Source organism: Phocoena phocoena, chromosome 19 (genome assembly GCF_963924675.1).
Source record: "Phocoena phocoena chromosome 19, mPhoPho1.1, whole genome shotgun sequence".
NCBI classification, from domain to species: domain Eukaryota; kingdom Metazoa; phylum Chordata; class Mammalia; order Artiodactyla; family Phocoenidae; genus Phocoena; species Phocoena phocoena.
This window is the reverse complement of record NC_089237.1, coordinates 59,380,831-59,402,121: the sequence shown is the minus strand read 5'-3', so window position 1 is coordinate 59,402,121 and position 21,291 is coordinate 59,380,831. Positions and strand designations below refer to the sequence as shown.

At 60.2% G+C, this 21,291-nt stretch overlaps 1 protein-coding gene across 3 annotated transcripts in view; it reads left to right on the top strand.

Annotated features, from left to right (window-relative positions):
* MPRIP (myosin phosphatase Rho interacting protein) overlaps window positions 1–18,115 on the top strand; it is a 129,963-nt gene extending 111,848 nt beyond the window's left edge. The window contains exons 16-24 of one of the 3 annotated variants that reach the window (XM_065897607.1): window positions 8,282–8,429; window positions 9,100–9,217; window positions 10,339–10,498; window positions 11,570–11,689; window positions 12,358–12,444; window positions 12,938–13,100; window positions 14,110–14,195; window positions 14,662–14,722; window positions 17,834–18,115. In XM_065897607.1, the coding sequence (XP_065753679.1) occupies window positions 8,282–8,429; window positions 9,100–9,217; window positions 10,339–10,498; window positions 11,570–11,689; window positions 12,358–12,444; window positions 12,938–13,100; window positions 14,110–14,195; window positions 14,662–14,694 (915 nt within the window). In that variant the 3' untranslated portion in view covers window positions 14,695–14,722; window positions 17,834–18,115. Of the gene's footprint in view, window positions 1–1,816; window positions 5,534–8,281; window positions 8,430–9,099; window positions 9,218–10,338; window positions 10,499–11,569; window positions 11,690–12,357; window positions 12,445–12,937; window positions 13,101–14,109; window positions 14,196–14,661; window positions 14,723–17,833 lie in introns of all 3 variants that reach the window. The other 2 variants (XM_065897605.1, XM_065897606.1) reach the window with 2 other exon arrangements.
* Window positions 18,116–21,291: the final 3,176 nt, after the last annotated feature.

Here is a 21,291-nt window from a genome sequence, read left to right as displayed (position 1 = left end):
GCAGTGGGGAGAGGTGACTGACAGACGAGGGGGAAAGCAAGACAGGGCGATGGGACGGAGAACCCGAGCTCTTGGCCAAGGCTGAAGGCACAGCGTTCAAGTCAGGGTCCTGCACTGACCAGAACCCGCGGCGCCCCCTCCCCTGCAGCATCAGCCTCCTTGCCTGTGTAGACCTAGACTTCGTCCCCGAGGGCTCTTCAGACTCTCAAGGACCCAGAATCTCCGTGATAAGTTTTTGCGTCAGCATTTCCAGACTACACAGCACACTAGCTTCCTTGGTCCGAGTGGATCGTCTGGGCGGAGTCTGCCCTCCTACCTCTCTCTTCATGCCCTTTTTGTGGCACGTTTCTTCTGCCTTCCTTTTCCCCTAAGCTTTGGCCATGGCCCTGGGCACCCCGTGTCCCCTGGACCCTCCTCCTTAGCCCTTCAACCATAGTTGTCGCCATGCCCAGTTCAGACTCTGAGGTACCGGAACCTGGTGATGGGGGGGGCACCCCTCTTTCCTGCATGTCTCACTCCGGGGCTTTCTGAGTCATTTGTGCAGACCCCGCGGGCTTGGGAAGCATCTTTTTAAACCCTGGTTTGGGCCGCCATCCTACACGCACTCATTTCACACCAGATGGTAAAAACCCTGGCGGCAGAGTTTGAACATTACTACCCTGTCCTGTGTCTGACCTGGACGATTGCATGAGCCCGCACTGAAGCCCATCCGTCAGCTGACACGCTAACACCTCCCCGCCAGGGCAAAGGACAGTTTACTTTTAACCTCCCTACGTGCTTTGACAATTCTTATAATCAAAAGTCTGAATGAGCAAGGGGCTTTGGGGTTAAGGGTGAGAAGGATCTGCAGCTGGGGGTGGGCTCCGCGCCGATGGCCGGGAGGAGCTGGCAGGGTGTGGACGTGGAGTGTCTAACTTACCGTAACTGAGTGTCACATCTGTGGCTTCCCCACCAGCACACCTGGAGGGAGCCACAGGCAGGCCAGTTCTTAGGCTGAGCTGTTCTCACTCCTTTCACGTTCTTCTTTTTTCCTGCGTTAATTAGTTTTGTCTGTTCTGCATGCCTTTTAGTTTGGGGAGTTTCGTTTCAATTGTGTTTTATTTTCTGCATGCTTCACTTTCTTATTTTGAATATGCCACAAAGGTTTGTTTGTTTTGTTAACTCTCATATTTCACTCCATGGTTTGCGTTTTCCCCTTCGTTTTGTCTTCTTGCAGGTAGAGATTAGTTCTTCCTGTTACTGTAGAGGACGGGCTCCACCTCTCACAGGAAAATGTTTCGGATGTCACCTCGCTGACATCCGCCAGCGGTGCCTCCCTTCCTTCTCCCCTGTCCCAGAAGGAAGTGGCGTCGTCACCGGTCCTGCGCTTTGGTGGGGTTTGTGGTCTGGAGCTGTGTGCCTTTTGTTTTGCAAAACAAACAAACGGATGCTTTGCTCTGCTCCCGCCCGCCCGCCCGCCCGTCCCTCTTGCTGGAGTCTCTCGTCCCTCAGTCTTCGTTTTGCTTATCAGTGTGCTCCATTATTCAGTTTTGTTTGGTTTATTTCTCCTAGAAGCTGTTCGGTTAGAGCTGTTTTGAATGTTAATGTCCATGTTTTCTGTTTACCTGGAAGCAGCTACTTACCAAAAAAAAAAAAAAAAAAAAACTGAGACGATTTGTTAGTTGTTTTTCTTTTTTTTAAATGAAAATAAAATTGTGCAGAGGATAAAAGGCAGACCCACCAAGGAGCCTTTCTGTGGTTGACCCTGGCCAGAGGTGTGACACTCAGAACTGGGAGGCCGAGTGTTACTAACCCGTATTTCATCGGTTTTTTTAAGACTGAAGTGGCCACCTCCCCGTCCGGCGCCTGGCAGAGGCTCCACAGAGTCAACCAGGATCTGCACGGCGAGCTGGAGGCCCAGTGCCAGCGCCAGGAGCTCATCACGCGGCAGATCCAGGCCCTGAAGCGCAGCTACGGGGAGGCCAAGGACGCGATCCGGCACCACGAGGCCGAGATCCGGAGCCTCCAGGCGCGGCTTGGCAATGCCGCCGCCGAGCTCACCATTAAGGAGCAGGCACTGGCCAAGCTCCAGGGCGAGCTGAAGCTGGAGAAGGACAAGGTCCGCGAGCAGCTGGAGGAGCGGCAGCACAGCGAAGCCGCGCTCAACGCCCAGCTGCGCGCCAGCGAGCGGAAGCTCCAGAGCGCGGAGGCCTTGCTGCTGGGGAGGACGCAGGAGCTGCGGGACCTGGAGAGGCAACAGGCGCTGCAGCGGGACCGGCAGAAGGAGGTGCAGAGGCTGCAGGAGCGCATCGCCGACCTCAGCCAGCAGCTCAGCGCCAGCGAGCGGGCCCAGAGGCTGATGGAGGAGAAGCTGCAGAGGAACTACGAGCTGCTGCTGGGGAGCTGTGAGCGGGAGAAGCAGGAGCTTCTGCAGAGCCTGAAGGAGGCGGAGGACAGGGCCAGCGCCTTCGAGGACCGGCTCCAGGACCACGAGCAGCAGATGGAGGTCCTGCAGAAGGAGAAGCTGAGTGCCAAGTCCGAGGGCAGTGAGGTGGTGCACCGGCTGGAGGAGCAGCTGGAGATGAAGGAGGCCAGCATCCAGAAGCTGGCCGAGCACGTCCAGAGCCTCCGAGACGAGCGGGACCTGATCCGGCAGCGCTTCCAAGAGCTGATGGGCCGCGTCGCCTTGTCCGACGGGGACGTGGCTGCGCTTGAGGAGAAGCTGAAGGGGAGGGAGGCTGACTACCAAAGCCTGGAGCGCTCCTACAGGAGGATGGCCAGCCAGCTCCAGGGTGCGCACACGCGGCTCCAGGAGAAGGAGGAGGAGCTGAGGTGCATCCAGGACACGCACGAGAAGGCGCTGGCGAGGAAAGAGCGGGATCTCCAGGATGTGCTGGTTAAGATGACTGCCTTGGGGAGCAGCTTAGAGGAAACAGAAGTGAAGCTCCAGGCAAAGGAAGAGATCGCAAGGCAGTTTGCCAAGGAGTCCTCAGAGGACGCCGAGGAGCCACGGAGCTTCTTGGAAGAAGCCGAGGAGGAGGACGGCGTCGCGCGTTCGGGCCCACAGCTCCGGGCTGCCAGCGCACCTCCGGGGGCTGCCCTGGGGGAGGAGCACAGGGACAGCAGCCCCAGGAGAGAAAAGAGCCCAGTGCCCCCAAGGTCAGAAGTGTCCGACAGGGAGGGGCACCTGCAGAGCACCTCAAAGCCCGACCAGGGAGCACCCGGCCTTAAGAGGCAAAGAATCCGGTTCTCCACGATCCAGTGCCAAAAGTACACCCACCCTGACGGGTCTGAGAGGACCTGGACCAGCAGCACGTCCTCTGACACCAGTCAGGACCGCTCACCCTCGGAGGAAAGCATGTCGTCGGAGGCCACCCCCAGCTCGCTCCCAGCGACCAGCGACTCGGACACCTACCTGTCCATCATCCACTCCCTGGAGACCAAGCTCTACGTCACCGAGGAGAAGCTCAAAGATGTGACAGTGAAGCTGGAGAGCCAGCAGGGCCAGAGCCAGGAGGCCCTGCTTGCTCTGCACCAACAGTGGGCTGGCACCGAGGCGCGGCTGCGCGAGCAGCTCCGTGCCAGCCTGCTCCAGGTCGCCGCGCTGGCCTCCCAGCTGGAGCAGGAGAGACAGGCGAGGGCGGAGGTGGTTGAGAACCACGTGGAAGAGCTCGGTGACTTCCGGGTGAAGAACAGCCAGGCCCTGGCTTGCCTGGAAAGCTGCCGGGAACAGCTGCGGTCGCTGCCGGCTGACGCGGGGGCGGGGCTCCTGGCCGGCGTGGAAAGCTTGCTGGTCGGCGCCATCCAGGCCCTGGGTCACCAGCCACCTCCCGCAGGGGAGGCGGGTTTCTCGGAGGAAGAAAAAGCGACCTCACGGCAGCCACCACACCTGCCGGAGCTGAGCGACCAGGAGCAGCTCCAGCTCCTTTCTGATCAGATAGCCCTGGAAGCCACGCTGATAGACCAGATAGCAGACTCACTGAAAAACACCACCTCCGATATCTCGCACGTGCTCCTCGAGATCTCTCAGTCCGGAAAGTGGCCGCTGGAGTCCGAAAGTACCGTGACCTGTCCTAGGGCCCCAGTGGATGCCTGGGCCAAGAAGGTGCTGGTGGATGGAGAATTCTGGAGCCAGGTCGAGTCCCTGAGCCGGCACCTGGAGACGCTGGGCGGAGAGGCAGCCAGTGCCTCGGGAGGTGGGCGGCCAAACGCCCCGCCAGCCCCGGTCCCTGCCCTGGCCGACGCCACGTGGGTCAGGGCGGAGCTCAGCCTTGCCGTGCATTCGGTGAGGGGGTCCCTCCACCGCAGGCTGCAGAGCATCCAGGAGACCCTCCAGGGGACACAGGCAGCCCTGCAGCAGCACAAGCGCCTGCTGGGGGAGATCCTAGGGGCCTACCAGACACCCGACTTCGAGAGAGTGATGCTGCAGGTCTCGGAAACCCTCCAGCTTCCAGCAGGTGCCGGAGATGGTGTCCAGGTGTCCTGGACTGGGAGCCTGCCGGAAGAAGTACCAAGTCATCAGGACCCAGCTGGCTCACAGGCTCTCTGTCCCTTGTCCAGCCAGAGCTCTGGGGCCTTGGTTGCTATTCAGGAAGAGCTTGCCCTGCAGCTTAAAGACAAGGCCAGTCTCTTGGGAGAGATCTCTGCCACTTTAACCTCACTTCTCTCTGTGGAGGCAGTGCGAGACTGTCAGAAGCTCCTCCAGGCATCCCGGCATCTCTCCCGTAGCGCTTGTCTGGGAGGCCTCGGCCAGTATTCTTCCTTATTAGTTCAAGATGCGATTATTCAGGCTCAGGTGTGTTACACAGCCTGCAGGGTCCGGCTGGAGTACGAAAAGGAGCTCCGGGGCTACAGGGAGTCCTGGTCGGGCGGGGGGGCCCCCTGTCAGGAGCACGAACACGCTGTGGGGGCCCTGAGGGAGGAGTACGAGGGGCTTCTACGCAAGCAGAAGAGCGAGTACCTGGAGCTGATCACCATCGTCGAACGGGAGAACGCGGAGCTCAAGGCCAAGGTCGCCCAGCTGGGCCAGCAGCAGAGGCGCCTGGAAGAGGGGCAGAGTGAGCGCCGTGAGAGCCTGGCTGCCCCACGAGGGTGGTTTGAGGAGTGGAAGGTCAGCTACCCAGGGGAGCGGCTGAGCCGGGCGGAGGGTGCGCCTCAGGCTGCGCGCGGCAGGGTCCTGAGCCAGCTGGATGCCTTGGCGGGGGACAGGCAGGACCTGGAGAGGCAGCCTGTGGACCAGGTGCAGACCCTGGAGGACAAGTTCCAGCTCAAGATCAGGGAGCTGCAGGCCGTCCATGAGGAGGAGCTGCGGTGCCTGCAGGAGACCCTGCGCCACTACCAGGGGCGGCCCCCTGCCGCCCCACCAGCCCATGGACCCCCGTCCTCCAGCCGGCCAGCTGAGGGGGAGGCCGACTCCATGGTGGGGCTGAAGGGGCGCATCCAGGAGTTGGAGGCCCAGGTGGACGTCCTGCGGGAAGCGCTGGAGCACAAGGACCTGGCGGGTGGCGTGGCCTCACTGCGGGAAGAGCGCCAGAGGGACTTTGAGAGCCTCAAGGTTTCGAAGCAGAGCGGTCGGGGGGCGTCCAGTGCAGGCGGAGCTGGGACACGGTTCTTGGCTCCAAGTCACCGAACAGCAGAAGGAGCTGATGGGCTGTTCCCCGCCTGACCTCCCACTGGCTGCGGTGGGGTCCCAGCAGGGCCTGGCGAGGCAGGGTGGTGGGGAAGCTCCCCCACTGCCCCCACCTCCAGGCTGTGCAGACCTGGACCTGGCGAGGGTCCTCTCCTTCCTGCTGTCCTAGCAGAGCAGAGTTGGGCTTCCCAAAGGCTAGAATGTTTGCAGTGGGGTGTTGAGGGCCACTCCCCGCCCCAGTTCTGTGGGGACAGATGTCTGGTGGGAACCCTGCGTGGGAACGGCTGCTCTTACAGGGAGCACAGCCTTATTTGCTCCAGGGGTTTTGAGAAGTGACCTTCCCACCACACCCCGACCCCGTTTCACACCCACCTTGGTAGACAGGATTCCCAGGCCCTGGCCCATCAAGGTGACGTTTCGGGCCCTGGGGCGTTGGGCTGTGTGGAGCCATCAGGGCAGCCTGGGCTCTGGGCTTCGTCCTCTCGGGCTTCTCGCCATCCCTTGAGCTGCATCCAGTAGACGCCAGGCTCTTCCCGTGCCCTCGGTCCCCAGCCCCGTCCTCCATCTGTGAGCCGGCAGTGCATCCAGTACTGAGGGCAGCCCGGCGCTGCTGCGACAAGCAGGCGGGCCGTTAGTACCTGCCAGGCCGTTTCCACTGCTCTGTTCCCAAGTCAGTCCAAACCTTTTGAAGGCCATTCTGGATCCCAAGGAAGCTTCAAGGGCTGTTGGAAAGTGCCACACAGTCCCCGTGCGGCCGGCGCACACCAGTGCCGCGTTGAAAGTAACTTCCCGGCCGCTTCCCACAACACCCAGCGCGTCTGCGCAGCAGGAAACTCACACAAGGCCCAGACTGGCTCTCACGCCCATCGGCATGAACCCGGGAGGGAGGAAAGCCCTGGGCTGACACTGGGGGCAGGCTCTGCCCCGGCGGTGATGCAGGCTGGGGCTTGGATGCTGCCTGCTGTAGGCGGCGTCCTCTGTCCTGTGCTTATTCTTGTTGGGCCCTGTGAGACACGCAGAAATTACAACCAAACCGCTCTCTTGGGGCCCGGTTGACAGCTGTTACTTGTGCAGATTTTTGCCCAGGTCAGGGAGACTGGGGTCTTGGCCTGAGGGCCCCTCTTCTGATAGCTGAAGGCTGGTGCTCTTTCTCACGACTCTGCACCGTGGTTGCCGAGGAACTTTGATTGATCCCAGGGATTACTTACTGGCTTAAAAATTAGATTGTTTCTTAAACACATATACTCTCCAAGGAAGCAGCCAGTCTTTAAAGACACCTTAGTGTTCCTGTAGGAAGAATTTTGACCCTTATCTTTATTCTAAAGCCCTCAAATCAAACTAAGACCTTGCAGCTATGTGTTAACCAAGAGTCCACGTTGAACCACAGCATGCGAGAGGGCAGCGCTAGGACCCTCCAGTGTCCCGGGGTGTGAGGGCAGTGAGAGGAGACAGCAGCTTCCAGGTGGAGCCCCTGCAAGAAGAAAAATGCCCAGTGCATGGTGCACAGCACTTAAGACCACTTCCCCAGTGAAGCAGATCTGTCGCAGGGAAGTCCAGACTCTGACCGTGAGTTTGAAAAATACTGACCGGAGAGTCTCAGAAGGGCCTCTCAGTCACCGTGGGGGCTGAGACAGAGGTGCCCACACACGGAGGCTGGATTTCTTGGTACCCTTCCTTGATCCCATGTGCAAGTACAGTATACTTGGATTTGGAATTAACGTGCCCACATTCTTCCAGTTTTTAAGGATCAGTGAAAGGTGCGATCCCTACTTTGAAACAGATCTTGCAAGGGATTTAGACAAGAAATGTGCCTCCACGCACAGAACAGCTGCACAGACCACCCCTCATACCCACCCACCCCATCAGCGAGACCAACTGATAAGCCAGGCCTGGGTTACTACACAGCGAGGGGGTGTGGGGTGGTCTGAGCCCTTCTTATTAGGTCATGCCTGTGTCCTTCCCCACACCCATGTCTAGGTCAAACACCAAGCCAGGCTGCAGCGAGGCACAGACAGGTTTGGAGAGCAGCTCTTCCGTCGTGGGTCTCGGTACAGTTAGCAGAGGCACTCGTTAATTAGCGCTCCCTCTTTGTACTCCTTCCAAAGGAAAAGGAAAAGTCGTACACACCCTAGCCTAATTTCCTCAGTGGACGCCTGAGAGGTTCAGTGACCCGGTGAGGGCGGCCAGTTGGGCAGTGGCAGGGCTGGGCCCCCTGGCTCCGTGCACTGGGCTACCCGCCACCCGTCACTCACAGGATGTACTTGGCTCCCTGCGGCTGACAAAGACATTAGTGTTCATGACTGTGCTTGATGCCCATGAAATTCAGACCAGACGCGGCCAGCCTCTGCCCGTTCACTCTGTCCTTCCCCTTCCTGTCGGTCCATAAAGGTCCACGATTGGCTACTTTAAATTCTACTGCGGCCTTTTCCTGCCCATGATACCAGCTCTTTCTACAGAGAAATGGGATGCACAACCACCAAAGAAATCAGGCACCCTTTTCTAAACGCTCTGGGAGCATGAGACACACAGGAGCAGAGTGAGTCTCCAGACAGCTGGCGCGGGGCTCAGCTCAAGAGAGCACCTTCTCTGTGCCAGGAGCCTGCAGGGCAGGGCTGAGGTCTGTTCAGTGAATAGCAGAAGAAAAGTCCGTAAAGCCTCTTGTGCACCTTGCAGGCCACGTGCGAGCGAGGGTTTGCAGCCATGGAAGAAACACACCAGAAGAAGATCGAAGACCTGCAGAGGCAGCACCAGCGGGAACTGGAGAAACTGCGGGAGGAGAAAGACCGCCTCCTGGCTGAGGAGACCGCGGCCACCATCTCAGGTGGGAGCCGCTAACCCCGGGGACGGGCGGCAGGGTCCCCCTGAGCTGATCGCACAGCTCTGAGCAGTGACTGGCCTCCTCACCATCTTTCGGCTGAGATTGAAGCCTCGTTACCCACGAGAATTCTTGGACAGTTCTCTTGGGGGAAAGGCTTGTTTGAGGAGCCCTTTGAGAGCTTGAGAGCCCCGCGCCAGCACTCCCGCTTTCCGTGGCTGCCGGCACACTTGGTGCTCATGAGGGGCTGCCCTGGCCTCATCGGCCCACCTGCTGGCACTTCTCTGGCAGCGGACACCTCTGCCCGCGGCCCTTGGTCCGTGAGAGCCCAGAGCGTCCGGACTGAGCCCTGGGCTTTTGGCCTGTGTCCCCTCCGTTCATGTAACTGTCCTGCGGTGCTTGTGATTTTGGCACTAAGAAAACAGGCCCAGCCTGAAAGCCTGCTTGTCCTTACACACTCATACTTGGATTTAACATTGACATTTATTCAATCAGTTTGGTTTTCTGTTAACATCAAGAAAAAAACATACCTGCATCCCCTTCATGGGGGAGTTCCCCGGGAATCCTCCCGGCCCAACTGCCAATGGCCTGGCATGAGCAGTGGGGGGATGTCCCGCCTTCCTGTCGGTCTCACCTCCCAAGCCCGTGGGTGCTGAGGGCCACATCCTGTCCACAGCCATCGAAGCCATGAAGAATGCCCACCGCGAGGAGATGGAACGGGAGCTGGAGAAGAGCCAGCGGTCCCAGATCAGCAGTGTCAATGCGGACATCGATGCCCTGCAGCGGCAGTACCTGTGAGTCAGCGGAGGTGGCCCTTGCGGGCAGGGCCGGAGGGAGGTCCTTCGGGGACGGGGCGGCACCTTCCCTGTAAGAGCCACAGAGACTCGGGTCCCCAGGGTGGCGCAGGTGGAGGCCCGTGGGCGCTGAGGCTGCTCAGAGCCTCCTTCCTGAGGGGCCCAGCACCATCCTGGGGGTCAGCGAACCACTGCTCTCATGGCCCAAGTGGGCTCCTGTTACTGAGTCAAACAGAAACCAGCGACTAAAACGTAAAGAATGAGACGAGGCAGAGGAGATTTTATCAATACTGTCGGATCTTCAGGGCCGACCTCAGAGGCGACCCCAGATTCCTTCTGTCCGTCAGTTGCTGCTGCTTCAGGACTTCGTGGGGAGGGGACGCGGTGTAGCGCATGACACAGATGCTCTGTGGCTGTGCGTGGCAGAAGTGGCCACGATCCCTACATTTTTAAGAAGTGCGTGTGCCAGTTCTCTTTGCAGAGGCAAGGGAATGGGGAGCGTTCACCAGCACGGCCACTCTTTAGTTTTGCCCTCAGTGGAACTCGCACCACTCGGAGTGCCTCGACTGGCTGCTGCAGGGGCCGTGCAGAGCCAGCCTTCGTGGGGCTCCGCGACGCACAGAGTCAGGGTCTCTCCTCTCCCGGGCTCCCGTGCAGTGCAGTCAGGGAGCAGGTGGGTGGGCAGGCGGCCGGGAGCAGCTCACCTCGGCTGGAGGGGGCGTCGGTTCCACAGTACCAGCCCTTCTCAAGTCCAGGGTGGCCGAGAACGACGTCACGAGGCTTTGGTTTTCTGAGCGTGGATCGAGTTGGCACGGTGCTAGAAACGGTCCCAGGTCTGACCTTTCTCTGACACAGTGTGTTTTGGGGTGCGTGGGTGAGGCCTCTCCTGACCCTGGGAGAGGAGTGCCGCCCGTGGGGGCTGTTCGACTGCTGGTAAGAGCACAGGGACGGAGCCGCCGAGCTGCATGGCCACTCGAGACCACAAGGTGCAGGGCTCTGCTCGCGGTCGCTCTGCTGTGTGGGTCTCGGCGTCCTTGAGGCTTCGCGGAGGGGACTCTGAGCTTCTTAGAGGCCTGGGCCCCAGGGCGAGGGCAGAGGAGTGAGCAGTGCCCTCTCCCCAGGGAGGAGCTGCAGTCCGTGCAGCGCGAGCTGGAGGTCCTCTCTGAGCAGTACTCGCAGAAGTGCCTGGAGAACGCCCACCTGGCCCAGGCGCTGGAGGCCGAGCGGCAGGCCCTGCGGCAGTGCCAGCGCGAGAACCAGGAGCTCAACGCCCACAACCAGGTGCGCTGCACTGGGGCCCCAATCTGCAGGCATCTCCCGACGTCTGGCGTCACCGGGGTGTGGACAGGAGCTCCCTGCAGCTGCTGGGGTTGAGCCCCTCCTGCTCCGCAGCTGGCCGCTGGCCTTGGGGTCTGGAGGCTCCGAGATGTCTGTTCCTCCTCCGTGGTTGCTGGGCGGCACGGGTCCAGGTCTCCCGTCCCCACGGCTGGGACCGTGTTTAAACACCTCCCAGTCAAGACCATACGCTGCTCGCATTTGATTCTGTCAGATTATTCTCTTAAAATGTGCCTGCTCCTGGGCCTCCCCGGTGGCGCAGTGGTTGAGAGTCCGCGTGCTGATGCAGGGGACGTGGGTTCGTGCCCCGGTCCGGGAAGATCCCACATGCCGCGGAGCGGCTGGGCCCGTGAGCCATGGCCGCTGAGCCTGCGCGTCCAGAGCCTGTGCTCCGCAACGGGAGAGGCCGCAGCGGTGAGGCGCCCGCGTACCGCAAAAAAAAAAAAAAATGTGCCTGCTCCTTAGAAAACTGGGGTGCATTTAAAATCCTGGCTAATGGAACAGCTCAAGGTAGGTCTAGTTTCAAAAAAGCTTCTCTGTGGGAACAAGACCCCTCGTCCTCCCCCCACACTGAGGAGACATCCACGTCGTCCTGGCCCAGGCTCGAGGCCTCTGTGGGCCCACAGCTGCCCATATGTGGGGGACACTCCAGCAGGACTGGTTCTGCTTGGTCACTGCGGTGGCCTAAGACGACCACCTGCTAGCTGGAAAGAAGGTACAGAAAGCGAGTGGTGAGGGTGGCCGGAGGTCCTGATCCTGCAGAAACTCAGGAGCACAAATACATTAGTCACGGTGACAGAAAGGGGCTGAGGAGCATGGATCCTGCAGCTGCAGTTCCACAAAAGCACTGGGCCGTGTAAATGGCTTTGGCAAGGGTGTCCACACTGACTCTGAGATGCCACCGTGCACAGGCACCGCTGCAGGCCTCCCGTGCTGCATGCTACCCTGGCCGCGCCCTGTGTTCGTGGCCAAACAGCTCTGTAGAGCACCCTGTTTGGTTGTGTTGCTGTCCCCCAGGAGCTGAACAACCGCCTGGCTGCTGAAATCTCACGGCTACGGACGCTGCTGACCGGGGACGCCGGTGGCGAGGCTGCTGGTTCACCTCTCACGCAGGGCAAGGACGCCTATGAGTTAGAGGTACGGCTCAGAGCCATTTCCCTCTTTACCAGCTCACACCATACAAGCCCCTAGCTTATGGGCAGCAAGAGGGGGAGAACCTGGAAAGACCTGAGTCATGCCAGGACGCAAAAGAGAAGAGTTAGCTGCCAGGCAGCGTGGGACCCCTCACGAGGCCACAGGGACCTTTAACGCCCTCACTCACCTGCCCTCCGCCCCTCTGTTCTACCACGTCACAAACACTGACCAACTGAAATGAAACACTGAATAACTGTGAACACTGCGGCTGCTTGAGGTTCTTAAGGCTGTGTTACTCACGATCAGGAAGGTTCATCTTAAGTCAGAATGATTGCTTCTTATGTATGAGATGTTCTTTTATGAAAGCACTTAGATTTTTCCCCATTCAATTAAAATTTCACGAAACCATCTCTTCCTAATGTTGCGAGAGGCTGACCTGAGGTCTCTGCAGGACCCCTTCCTGGGCTCTGTGCCAGGAGCTCCCGGGCTGAGGACGAGGCTTTCGGGTCAGGAGGGGTCACGGCCGTTTCTTCCTGACAAGGACCGGGAGAAAGCTGCCTGCCCACCGGCGTGTGGAGGCGAGTCCTCCGTGTGGCTCAGTCTTTGCTTTCGAGGCCCTGGCAGTCCCTCTGCTCCCGAATGTGAGTCTCTTAATTTCTCTCTTTTTCTAGGTTTTATTGCGGGTCAAGGAGTCAGAAATTCAGTACCTGAAACAGGAGATCAGCTCCCTCAAGGATGAGCTACAGACCGCGCTGCGGGTAACGCACGTCCCCACCCGTGGACCTGGGGGATGGGCTCCGGATGGGGCGGGGCCACGCGTGTCCAGAGTCGCATGTAGCAGCTCTGAAGTAGATTTAGAAGAATGGCAGCCTGCAGGTGGGCGCGGCAGGAACAAGGGGCCGTCCCCGTGCCCTCCACGTGCTGGGGCAGGGACCCGAGACCCAAGCACACTGTTGCCTCCTGCGGGCGCTCCTGGAGGCCAGGTCATTTAGGGGATCCAAGGCACAGGGGTTTTCCAGCCTGAAGCCACACAGTGGTCCTCGGGGCTCAAGGCGGCGCCAGCCTGGCTATAGCCCGGGGCCCTGCCGTGCCTGTTCCACTCTGTGTCCAGTTTCTGCCTCTGGAAGGCGGGGGGCTGGCCTGCCTTCTCTGCTGCCGGGCCCATCCCCAGTCACCCCCGAAGCGCTCTGGCCCCAGGAGGACGGGCCACCCAGCCTGGCTGTAACTGCTCTTTGCCTTTCTATCCCCAAGGACAAGAAGTACGCTAGTGACAAGTACAAGGACATCTACACAGAGCTCAGCATCGTGAGGGCGAAGGCCGACTGTGACGTCAGCAGACTGCAGGAGCAGCTGAAAGCCGCGACCGACGCACTGGGTGAAAGGTCACCGGAACACACCCCCGTGTCCGGCTACGGTGAGTCCTCCAGCTCTGGATTCTGACTCAGTAACTCGCGCTGATTTAGTCCCGGAGCTGCTGGCGCTTGATTCAAGCAGAGGGGTTCTTTTCTCCGTCAGACTAACTTCCTGGTAGGGAACAGCTGCAGGGGTGGTAGGCGCCCGGCTCTCGGGCCCTCCTGCTTGGGAAGCCCTTCTCCTCCGACGCTGCACTGGTTGCCCTGAGGGACAGTCATACCTCGGGGGGTGTGTTTACAGTGACAGCCGGCTGCGTTTCCCATTTTCCTGAACAATTCACTCATTCCGTAAGCAGCTGGCTGGTTCTTGATCCTGGGGGTTTACCATAAAATCTGCAGAAGGCCATGGGGGGAGGGGATGGGGGAATGCCGCCTACTGAAGAGATGCCCTAGCTCACTACCCGCTTCCTCTCAGCCGGCAAGGATCCCTCTCGCCAGTTTGCATCGCTGCTGGGCGGGCACGTTACAGGTCTTCCCGAAGGCAGGCAGGCCATGTACAGCGAAGCTCAAATCAGACCCGGGACGGGATGGTGACACTGGCTGCTTCCGAGGAGTCGTCTGGGGGCCAGGCGATTTAGGGTTAGGATTGAGCACGTGCAGCCCGTGACCCTTCTGAACGCACAGGAGCACAGAGCTGACTCTGCCTCCACGGTCGGGGGCTGAACCGTGAGGTCACCGCACAGCTCTCAGCAAGTATGGGAAGTTAAAAACCCTGAGCAGCCCGGGGCTCTCAGGAGGAGGAGGGCGGCAGGTGTGCCCAGCAGCCCAGGGGCAACGGGTGCTGCGGCCGGCCAACGGGGAGGATCCTGCCTGGCCCGGGGCCTCGCGTGCCTCCTCCAGGTCTCCCAGCGCCCGGAACTGTTCCAAGGATCTCGTGCTTTACAGTTCTTTGTTTGGGGTTCTCGTGGGTTGTTGAAGGAAACGTCTCACGTGTGGGTGAGGATGATAAGCCTTGGAAGCCTGTTCCCAGGGGGTTTACAAAACGGGCACTGGGTCTGCTTGTCTTCTCAGATATAATGAAGTCTAAAAGCAACCCTGACTTCTTGAAGAAAGACAGATCCTGCGTCAGCCGACAGCTCAGAAGCATCAGGTCCAAGGTGAGTCTGGGGTCCAGCCCCTGTGTACGTAAGAGCCCACCTAGGGCCACAGCAGAGGGTCCCCAGGGTTCCAGAACTCACTGGCCCCACACGCTTAGCCTGCTGGGCCAGTTCCAGGGGCTTCGCACTGAGTGTGTCCCTCGCCCAGCAGTGGGACCATCTCCTGCCAGCGACAGCGCAGGGCCAGGCCCACAGCAAGCAGGGGTCGGGTGAATCCCCTCAGACCGGCGCCCTGCTGGGTCGGTCCTGCCCCATCTGGACTGCTCCTTGCACGTCCCTAGTTCATGCTGACGCCAGCTGCCTTCGAGAGACAAAGCTGCCCGCGCCCCTTCCCCCCGCCAGCATGTGCCCTCCGCCCCCACGTGCCCCTCTGTGGGAAGGTGGGTTGGAGGGTGGGGTGGCCAGCACGTTGCATTTAGGATTTATTGTGTGTGTGTCTTTTGTTTTCTGCTCTTTCCCCCGACAGTCCGTAATTGAGCAGGTCTCATGGGATAACTGAAACGACCCGCTTCCCGGTCCCTTGTCGTGTAGGTAAACCACTCTCACCACCACCCACCCGCCCGCCGCCCTCGAGGGGGTGCTACCTGCATGCACACTGCTCACACCTCCATAGCGAGCTCCTTGTTTTCCGGTCACTTTCATTCCTCCTGCTCCAGCCGGCACATACACGATCCATGTGAAGTTTCTTAACCTGTTCTGGGGAGTTAACTGCACTGTCACCTCTTAACAGAGGGGAGTTCCCCCCAGCTTGGTGGGCTGCCCGTGGGGCCAGCATCTCGGCCCCGTCACATGCATGTCGAATGGTTTGTGCGCTCACGTTCTCTGGGGGCACCGCTGCCCTCCATCGGGAAGCGGACTTGACAGAGCCGCCCACTGCTGAAGTGCTCCCGCCCCGCGCCCCACGCCCTGTTAACAGGCTCAGGAGGCCCGAGCCCAGCAAGCCAGGGAGCTGATACCTCGCGCACGCAGCTCCGGAAACCACTCAGTACAGCGAGCGCTTGGGGCTGAGCGTTTGCCAGCCCTGAGGACCCCGGGTGCCTCCAAAGACAGGAAGCAGGGGCTGAATGAGCGCTGGCTCAGAAACATCAGGCTGTCTGACCCCGACCCTGCCTGGACGCTCCCGACTCCCACGAGGCCCAGGCATCCGGGGCACAGAGTCACTCATTCCCTAGTGGGTTTATCGGCTCGGCTGACCTGATGTCGTTGATCCTCTGATGAGGAAGTTGAGGACAGCAGGAAGGGCTCAGAACGGACGCTGGCGGGTGCGCCGGCTCACTTGGCGGGCTGAGGGGTTTGGTTTAGGGAGAGTTTACGGAAGGAAGTCCAAGTAGTTCTGTACTTGGTATGTTTATTTCCCTACAGTCCTGGCTCACTTATCACCAGAAACGTTTAAGCCTGTTCAAAACTCAGTTCGGCCTTTTTTCTTTAAACGTGGAAAACATTCTGCTTAGCAAAAGGGCAACGTGTTCTTGGCTGTGGTTTTCTTGTTGATGATTTTACTTCTGTCTGAGGCTGAACTGTAGCTGCTGCAGGTTCACCGTGAGTGCTTTGGGCCTTTTGCCTGTAAGACGACAAACACTTCTGCCAGGGCCCTTCCAGGGAAGCCTTGCTCCAGCAAGCCCGCCCCATCAGGCGGACCGTGTGTCGGGGGAGGGAAAGTGCTTTGCAGGAATCCGCTGGTGGTCCAGTGGTTAGGACTTGGCGCTCTCACTGCTGGGGCCTGGGTTCGATCCTTGGTCGGGGGACTAAGATCCCACAAGCTGCACAGTACTTTGGGCTCTGGACAAAAGGCCAGAAGATCAGTGGAAACATCTGTCAGTAAGGGCCTTTGGCCATGAGATGTGCTGGCACACATGTGCGGCCGTGTAGACGGCAGCTTCTACGCTGGCCAGGAGCTTGCTAAAGCAGAGGCCGGGAATGAGGGAGGAAACTGTCAGGCACACCCACGAGGGTCTGCCTGCGGCTCTCTGCAAGGTCAGGACCCAGATGAGTGTGGGGAGAAGCCCAGGAGCAGGGTTTCCCAGAGGTGTGTTCGTTTGAGTCCAAGTTTGGCTTGCCAAGTTTGCGACGTAAAAGCAATGCTCTCGGTGTGTGGGGACAGCCCTGCTGGCCCAAGGAGGAAGCTGGGGCCCTTAGAGTCCACCCTCGGGGACACCAGCCATGATGCTGTGCCTGTAACGTGCTGTCAATGGACACTTGCACAGCTCCGTGCTGCCCTTTCTCCTGATTGTATTTGGAAACCGTGGAACCTCCCACAGGAAGACGGGAACTAAGTTGCCCAAAAACACCCTGTCACTGGTGCTTTTTGATACAGGGTCTGATGTATACGGCTGTCTGTCTTTTCACGTGTGTTGTCTCTGTACCTGCCTCCCTCAGCAGGACAGAAAGGCTCAGCCCCCATCACGTCAGAAAGCTCGTTGCCTAAGAGCAGCTGGGCTCTTCTGGGATGGAGACCAGAGAGAGGACGTTTCCCGGGCTCCTCACGGAGGCCCCCGCCTGGTCGTCCTGAGCGTGGGGTCACGGAGATGCTGGGTGTGCGGGGCAGCACGGGGTCTTCTCAGGCTCCGCCCCCACAGCTGTGGTGAGCGGCTGCACAGCAGGGATGATCCCCGAGCGTGTGTGACAGTGCGCGGGGGGAAAATCTCTGTCCCTCAGGACTCAGCAGTGGCGGTTTGCTGCCACCCGAGGGCAAGTCCCCAACTAGAGCGGCGCAGCGTGGCAGGTGACGGGGCCCAGCCCCTGGATGAGACTGGCTGCTGTGTAGACAGCGGCCGTGTAGATGGGAGCCCTGACCTGAAGCAGGCGCACTTGGGAAGAGTCCCGAGAGCACGTGAGGCAGTCATGTGCGCTAATGCGTTAATGGATGTTAGCATGGGACGTGGATTGGTCCTCTTCCTCTGACCAGTGGCATCTAAATTAAAAATACAGGCAAGCAGAGCTGTCCTGGGTGAAGCTGGGGCCCCAGGGGACGCGGGTCAGCTCTGAGGTGGAGGCTGGGCTTGGTCTCACCTGCTGATTGTGGGCCGGCCCCGGTTCCACGGCCTCGGTGAAGCCTGGACTTGCCACGCAGATCCGATGGCAGCGAGGCACCTTCGTTCCCAGTCGTGCTCTGAGGTGATGCTTCTTTTCTCGTCCAGAAATTAAGTCTCTTTGAAGAGCCTCCCAGAGTAAAGCAGGAAATTCTCTGTCCCCCACCTTCGCCGAGGTCCCACATGAACAAGGATGGGCTTCCGTTCTCAGAGACTCAGTAAACAAAGCGACATGTTCCCCACCGCTGCGTTCCCAAATCCCCGGGGCAGTGAGAGTCCAACAGGGTTTGTGATCGGTGCAGCAGGTGCTGCCAGCCTGCGGTCGCGAGAGACCAGACGTGGATGCGGACGTAGCGGGCATCTTCATGTTCTTGGCAGGGTCTCCTCTCCTGGCTCCACTGGTCCGATCCCTGCTTGTCGGGAGAGCCCTAAGCTCAGCATCGGTCTTGTTTCTTTTTCCTTCTCATTTAGTAACACCACCACCTTGGGGGTCGTGGCCCTTCTAGCACGCCCACTAACCCTCCGGGAGCCCCGAGCCGCGCCTCCCGCCGGACTGCAGCCCGTGCCAAGCGGGGCCGCCAGCTAACGGCTTGTCTGTTTCTCCACCAGAGTCTGAAGGAAGGCCTGACGGTGCAAGATCGCCTGAAGCTCTTTGAGTCCAGGGACCTGGAGCGCGACTAGCTGCTCCCACGCAGCTCAGACGCACCCTCCCTGGCCCGCGGCCGCCGCCCTGCCCTCGTCTGTACCTTCGATTTCTGTTATCGTTATCGTTGTTATCGCCCTCAGTAACTGTGGTATGGATGCATGAGAGACTGGTCTGTGGGTTGCTCACATCACCCCTGTCGTGTTTACCGAAGCTTTTCCCCATGGTTTTCTACGACCGGCCCGGCCGAGGGGCCGAGCGCATGTGGCTCTCCCCCGTCGCCCCCGCGCTCATGTCAGTATTAAGGCCCAGCAGCCTGCGATAAGCTAGCTCTGTCTCGCCCAGTGCGCGGTGCGGTCAGGGCCCGGGCGGGTCCCTGGGAGAGAACCGGCCACGAGGCGTGGAGGCCTGGAGGCGTGTGCTGCGGTCCCAGTGCAGATAGCTGGTAGCCTGCGGGGGTGGGGGGGGAGCGTGGCTTAGAACCTTGGATGTACCACCTTTGGGCTTCAGAGGAGGACAGCATTTTGTATTTGTTCCACTAATGCCGCTTAGAACCACACCCCAGATACTCGTGGTAAACCTTTCACAACCTGGAAAATGTTGAAAGCAGCCATTCCTATTTTTGTTTGTTTTTTATTAAATCTTGCACAAAACCAGGCCCCTCTCATTCCTTCCTACGCTCGCTTCTTTCTTGGTCACCGGGAACCCTGGTCCTTTCATACTCGGTAGATGCTGACCTGCAGCCTGTGGTGATCACAAATAATGAAGAGAGTTTCCCTCAGAGAATACGGTTGACAGGAGACCCTGTGTTAAGTCGAGGAGGTTAGCGCAGACGCTGGAACCAGATAAGAACTGGCCATTCGTGACGTGCTGCTAAGCCTCCTTCAGTTCACCTGAGGTCTCAGGCCGTGCGGCACTGGGGGCGCCTGCACCGGGCCTGGACCGACGGCTCTGCTTCCTTAGTGGTCTGAGTAACAACTCTTTAACCGCCACCAGACACTCCTCCCGTTAGGGTGGGGAGTGTGAACAAAGCCCACCAGGCGGGAGCCAGCCCGGGTGTGGGGGGGCAGGCCTCCTGGCCTCACTGCTTGGGTGAGCACCACTGTCTCGGGTACGTGGGTGCTTCGGGCGTGGAAACGGAGAAATCATCTTGCTCGGTTTTTAGATTAAGTGAACGCACGAGGTCATTTGGAGAAAGTCCTGGAAGGGCAGGACAGAGGCCCTGGGGTGTGTAAGAAGTGCAGCTCCCGTGCCGTCTTCTCACTGGATGGTCTCAGGGCTCCTGGCTGCAGTGGGCCCTCCCTGCTCACGAGCTGTTCAGAGCCTCACGCCACACCAGTCACTCCTTCGCCGCTATCCTCCCACGTTAAAAAAAAAAAAGCAGAGAACATTAGCTCCTTTAATTCTGGCATCAGACACCCCCGCCATGTAGACTGGCGCTGTCTCCAGAGTGGTCTGTGGGCGTGTCATCGAGGGCAGCGTGACAGGTGCCCTGGGGATCTGCTGGGCGGGCCTCTGCCAGGCTCGGGCGGCTCTTCGGGTGCCATGACCGTGGCTTCGTGTCCCTCCTCCGAGCATGCACCTCGTCAGGCCGGGTTGGCCCTGTGCTGCCCCCGCTGCCCCTGGGGGATCTCCGGCCCTCCCAGAAGGGCAGTCCACGCACAGAGTTGCGTTTCGTCTGCCCGTAGACGTGAGCGTTTGGATTGTGCAGTGCTCCTGATTAGGTCAAAAGAGCATTTTATTCACGTGTCTTCATCAGTCATCCTTTGAGGTCTGAGCTCAGGAATCTTGGGGAACAGGTGTCGGCAGCAGCACCCGGGGCTTGCAGGCAGAGGCGGCCAGGAAATGCACCGTGAAAGCTCAACCAGCCGAGCAGCGACCCCGGCAGTGCTGGGCAGCAGCACGTGGTGACGGCCGCCGCCTGGTTCGGAACCAGGTCTGAGCTTCGGGCTGGCGTGAGCAGGCAGGACGGGACGGCGAGGGTCTCTCTCTGCATCTCACGGTCCCACCTCAGCCCCCGGCACGCAGCGTCCTCCAGACTCTCCCTGCGAGCACCCAAGCTCCCAGGCAGCAGTTCAGCTGCCGCACTCCAGAAGGGAGGAAGAACACGTATGCGGAGGTTGAGCCGGTGTCTGCGTTGGCAGAGAACAGGCCCTCGGGGGGCTGTGGACAGGGAGGCGCGGGTGACTGCGAGCCCGGGGTGCTCTCAGCACTCCCCCGGCATGGGGAGCGTCCCCACGTCCCCAAGGAGGAAAAGGTTCCCTGGGTCGTCTCTTCACAGCAGTGCTATTTTCCTGTAAACGTTTCTCCTTCGTTTGGGACCTGCGAGCACCTGCAGCTAAGCCGAGCCCGACAGGCCAGCGGGACGGCTGGACAGGCTCACGCCACCGACAGCTGTGAACACCTGCATCACTGCAGTGCGGGACAGCCAGACAGGCTCACGCCACCGACGGCTCTGGGAACACCTGCATCACTGCAGTGCGGGACGGCCGGACAGGCTCACGCCACCGACGGCTGTGAACACCTGCATCACTGCAGTGCGGGACGGCCGGACAGGCTCACGCCACCGACGGCTCTGGGAACACCTGCATCACTGCAGTACGGGACGGCCGGACAGGCTCACGCCGCCTGACGGCTCTGGGAACACCTGCATCACTGCAGTGCGGGACGGCCGGACAGGCTCACGCCACCGACGGCTCTGGGAACACCTGCATCACTGCAGTGCGGGATGGCCGGACAGGCTCACGCCACCGACGGCTCTGGGAACACCTGCATCACTGCAGTGCGGGACGGCCGGACAGGCTCACGCCACCGACGGCTGTGAACACCTGCATCACTGCAGTGCGGGACGGCCGGACAGGCTCACGCCACCGACGGCTCTGGGAACACCTGCATCACTGCAGTGAGGGACGGCTGGACAGGCTCACGCCACCGACGGCTGTGAACACCTCCATCACTGCAGTGCGGGACGGCCGGACAGGCTCACGCCGCCTGACGGCTCTGGAAACACCTGCATCACTGCAGTGCGGGACGGCCGGACAGGCTCACGCCACCGACGGCTCTGGGAACACCTGCATCACTGCAGTGCGGGACGGCCGGACAGGCTCACGCCGCCTGACAGCTGTGAACAGCTGCATCACTGCAGTGCGGGACGGCCGGACAGGCTCACGCCGCCTGACAGCTGTGAACACCTGCATCACTGCAGTGCAGGACGGCTGGACAGGCTCACGCCACCGACGGCTCTGGGAACACCTGCACCACTGCAGTGCGGGACGGCCGGACAGGCTCACGCCACCTGACGGGTGGTAACACCTGCATCGCTGCAGTGCGGGACGGCCGGACAGGCTCACGCCACCGACGGCTCTGAACACCTGCATCACTGCAGTGCGGGACGGCCGGACAGGCTCACGCCACCGACAGCTCT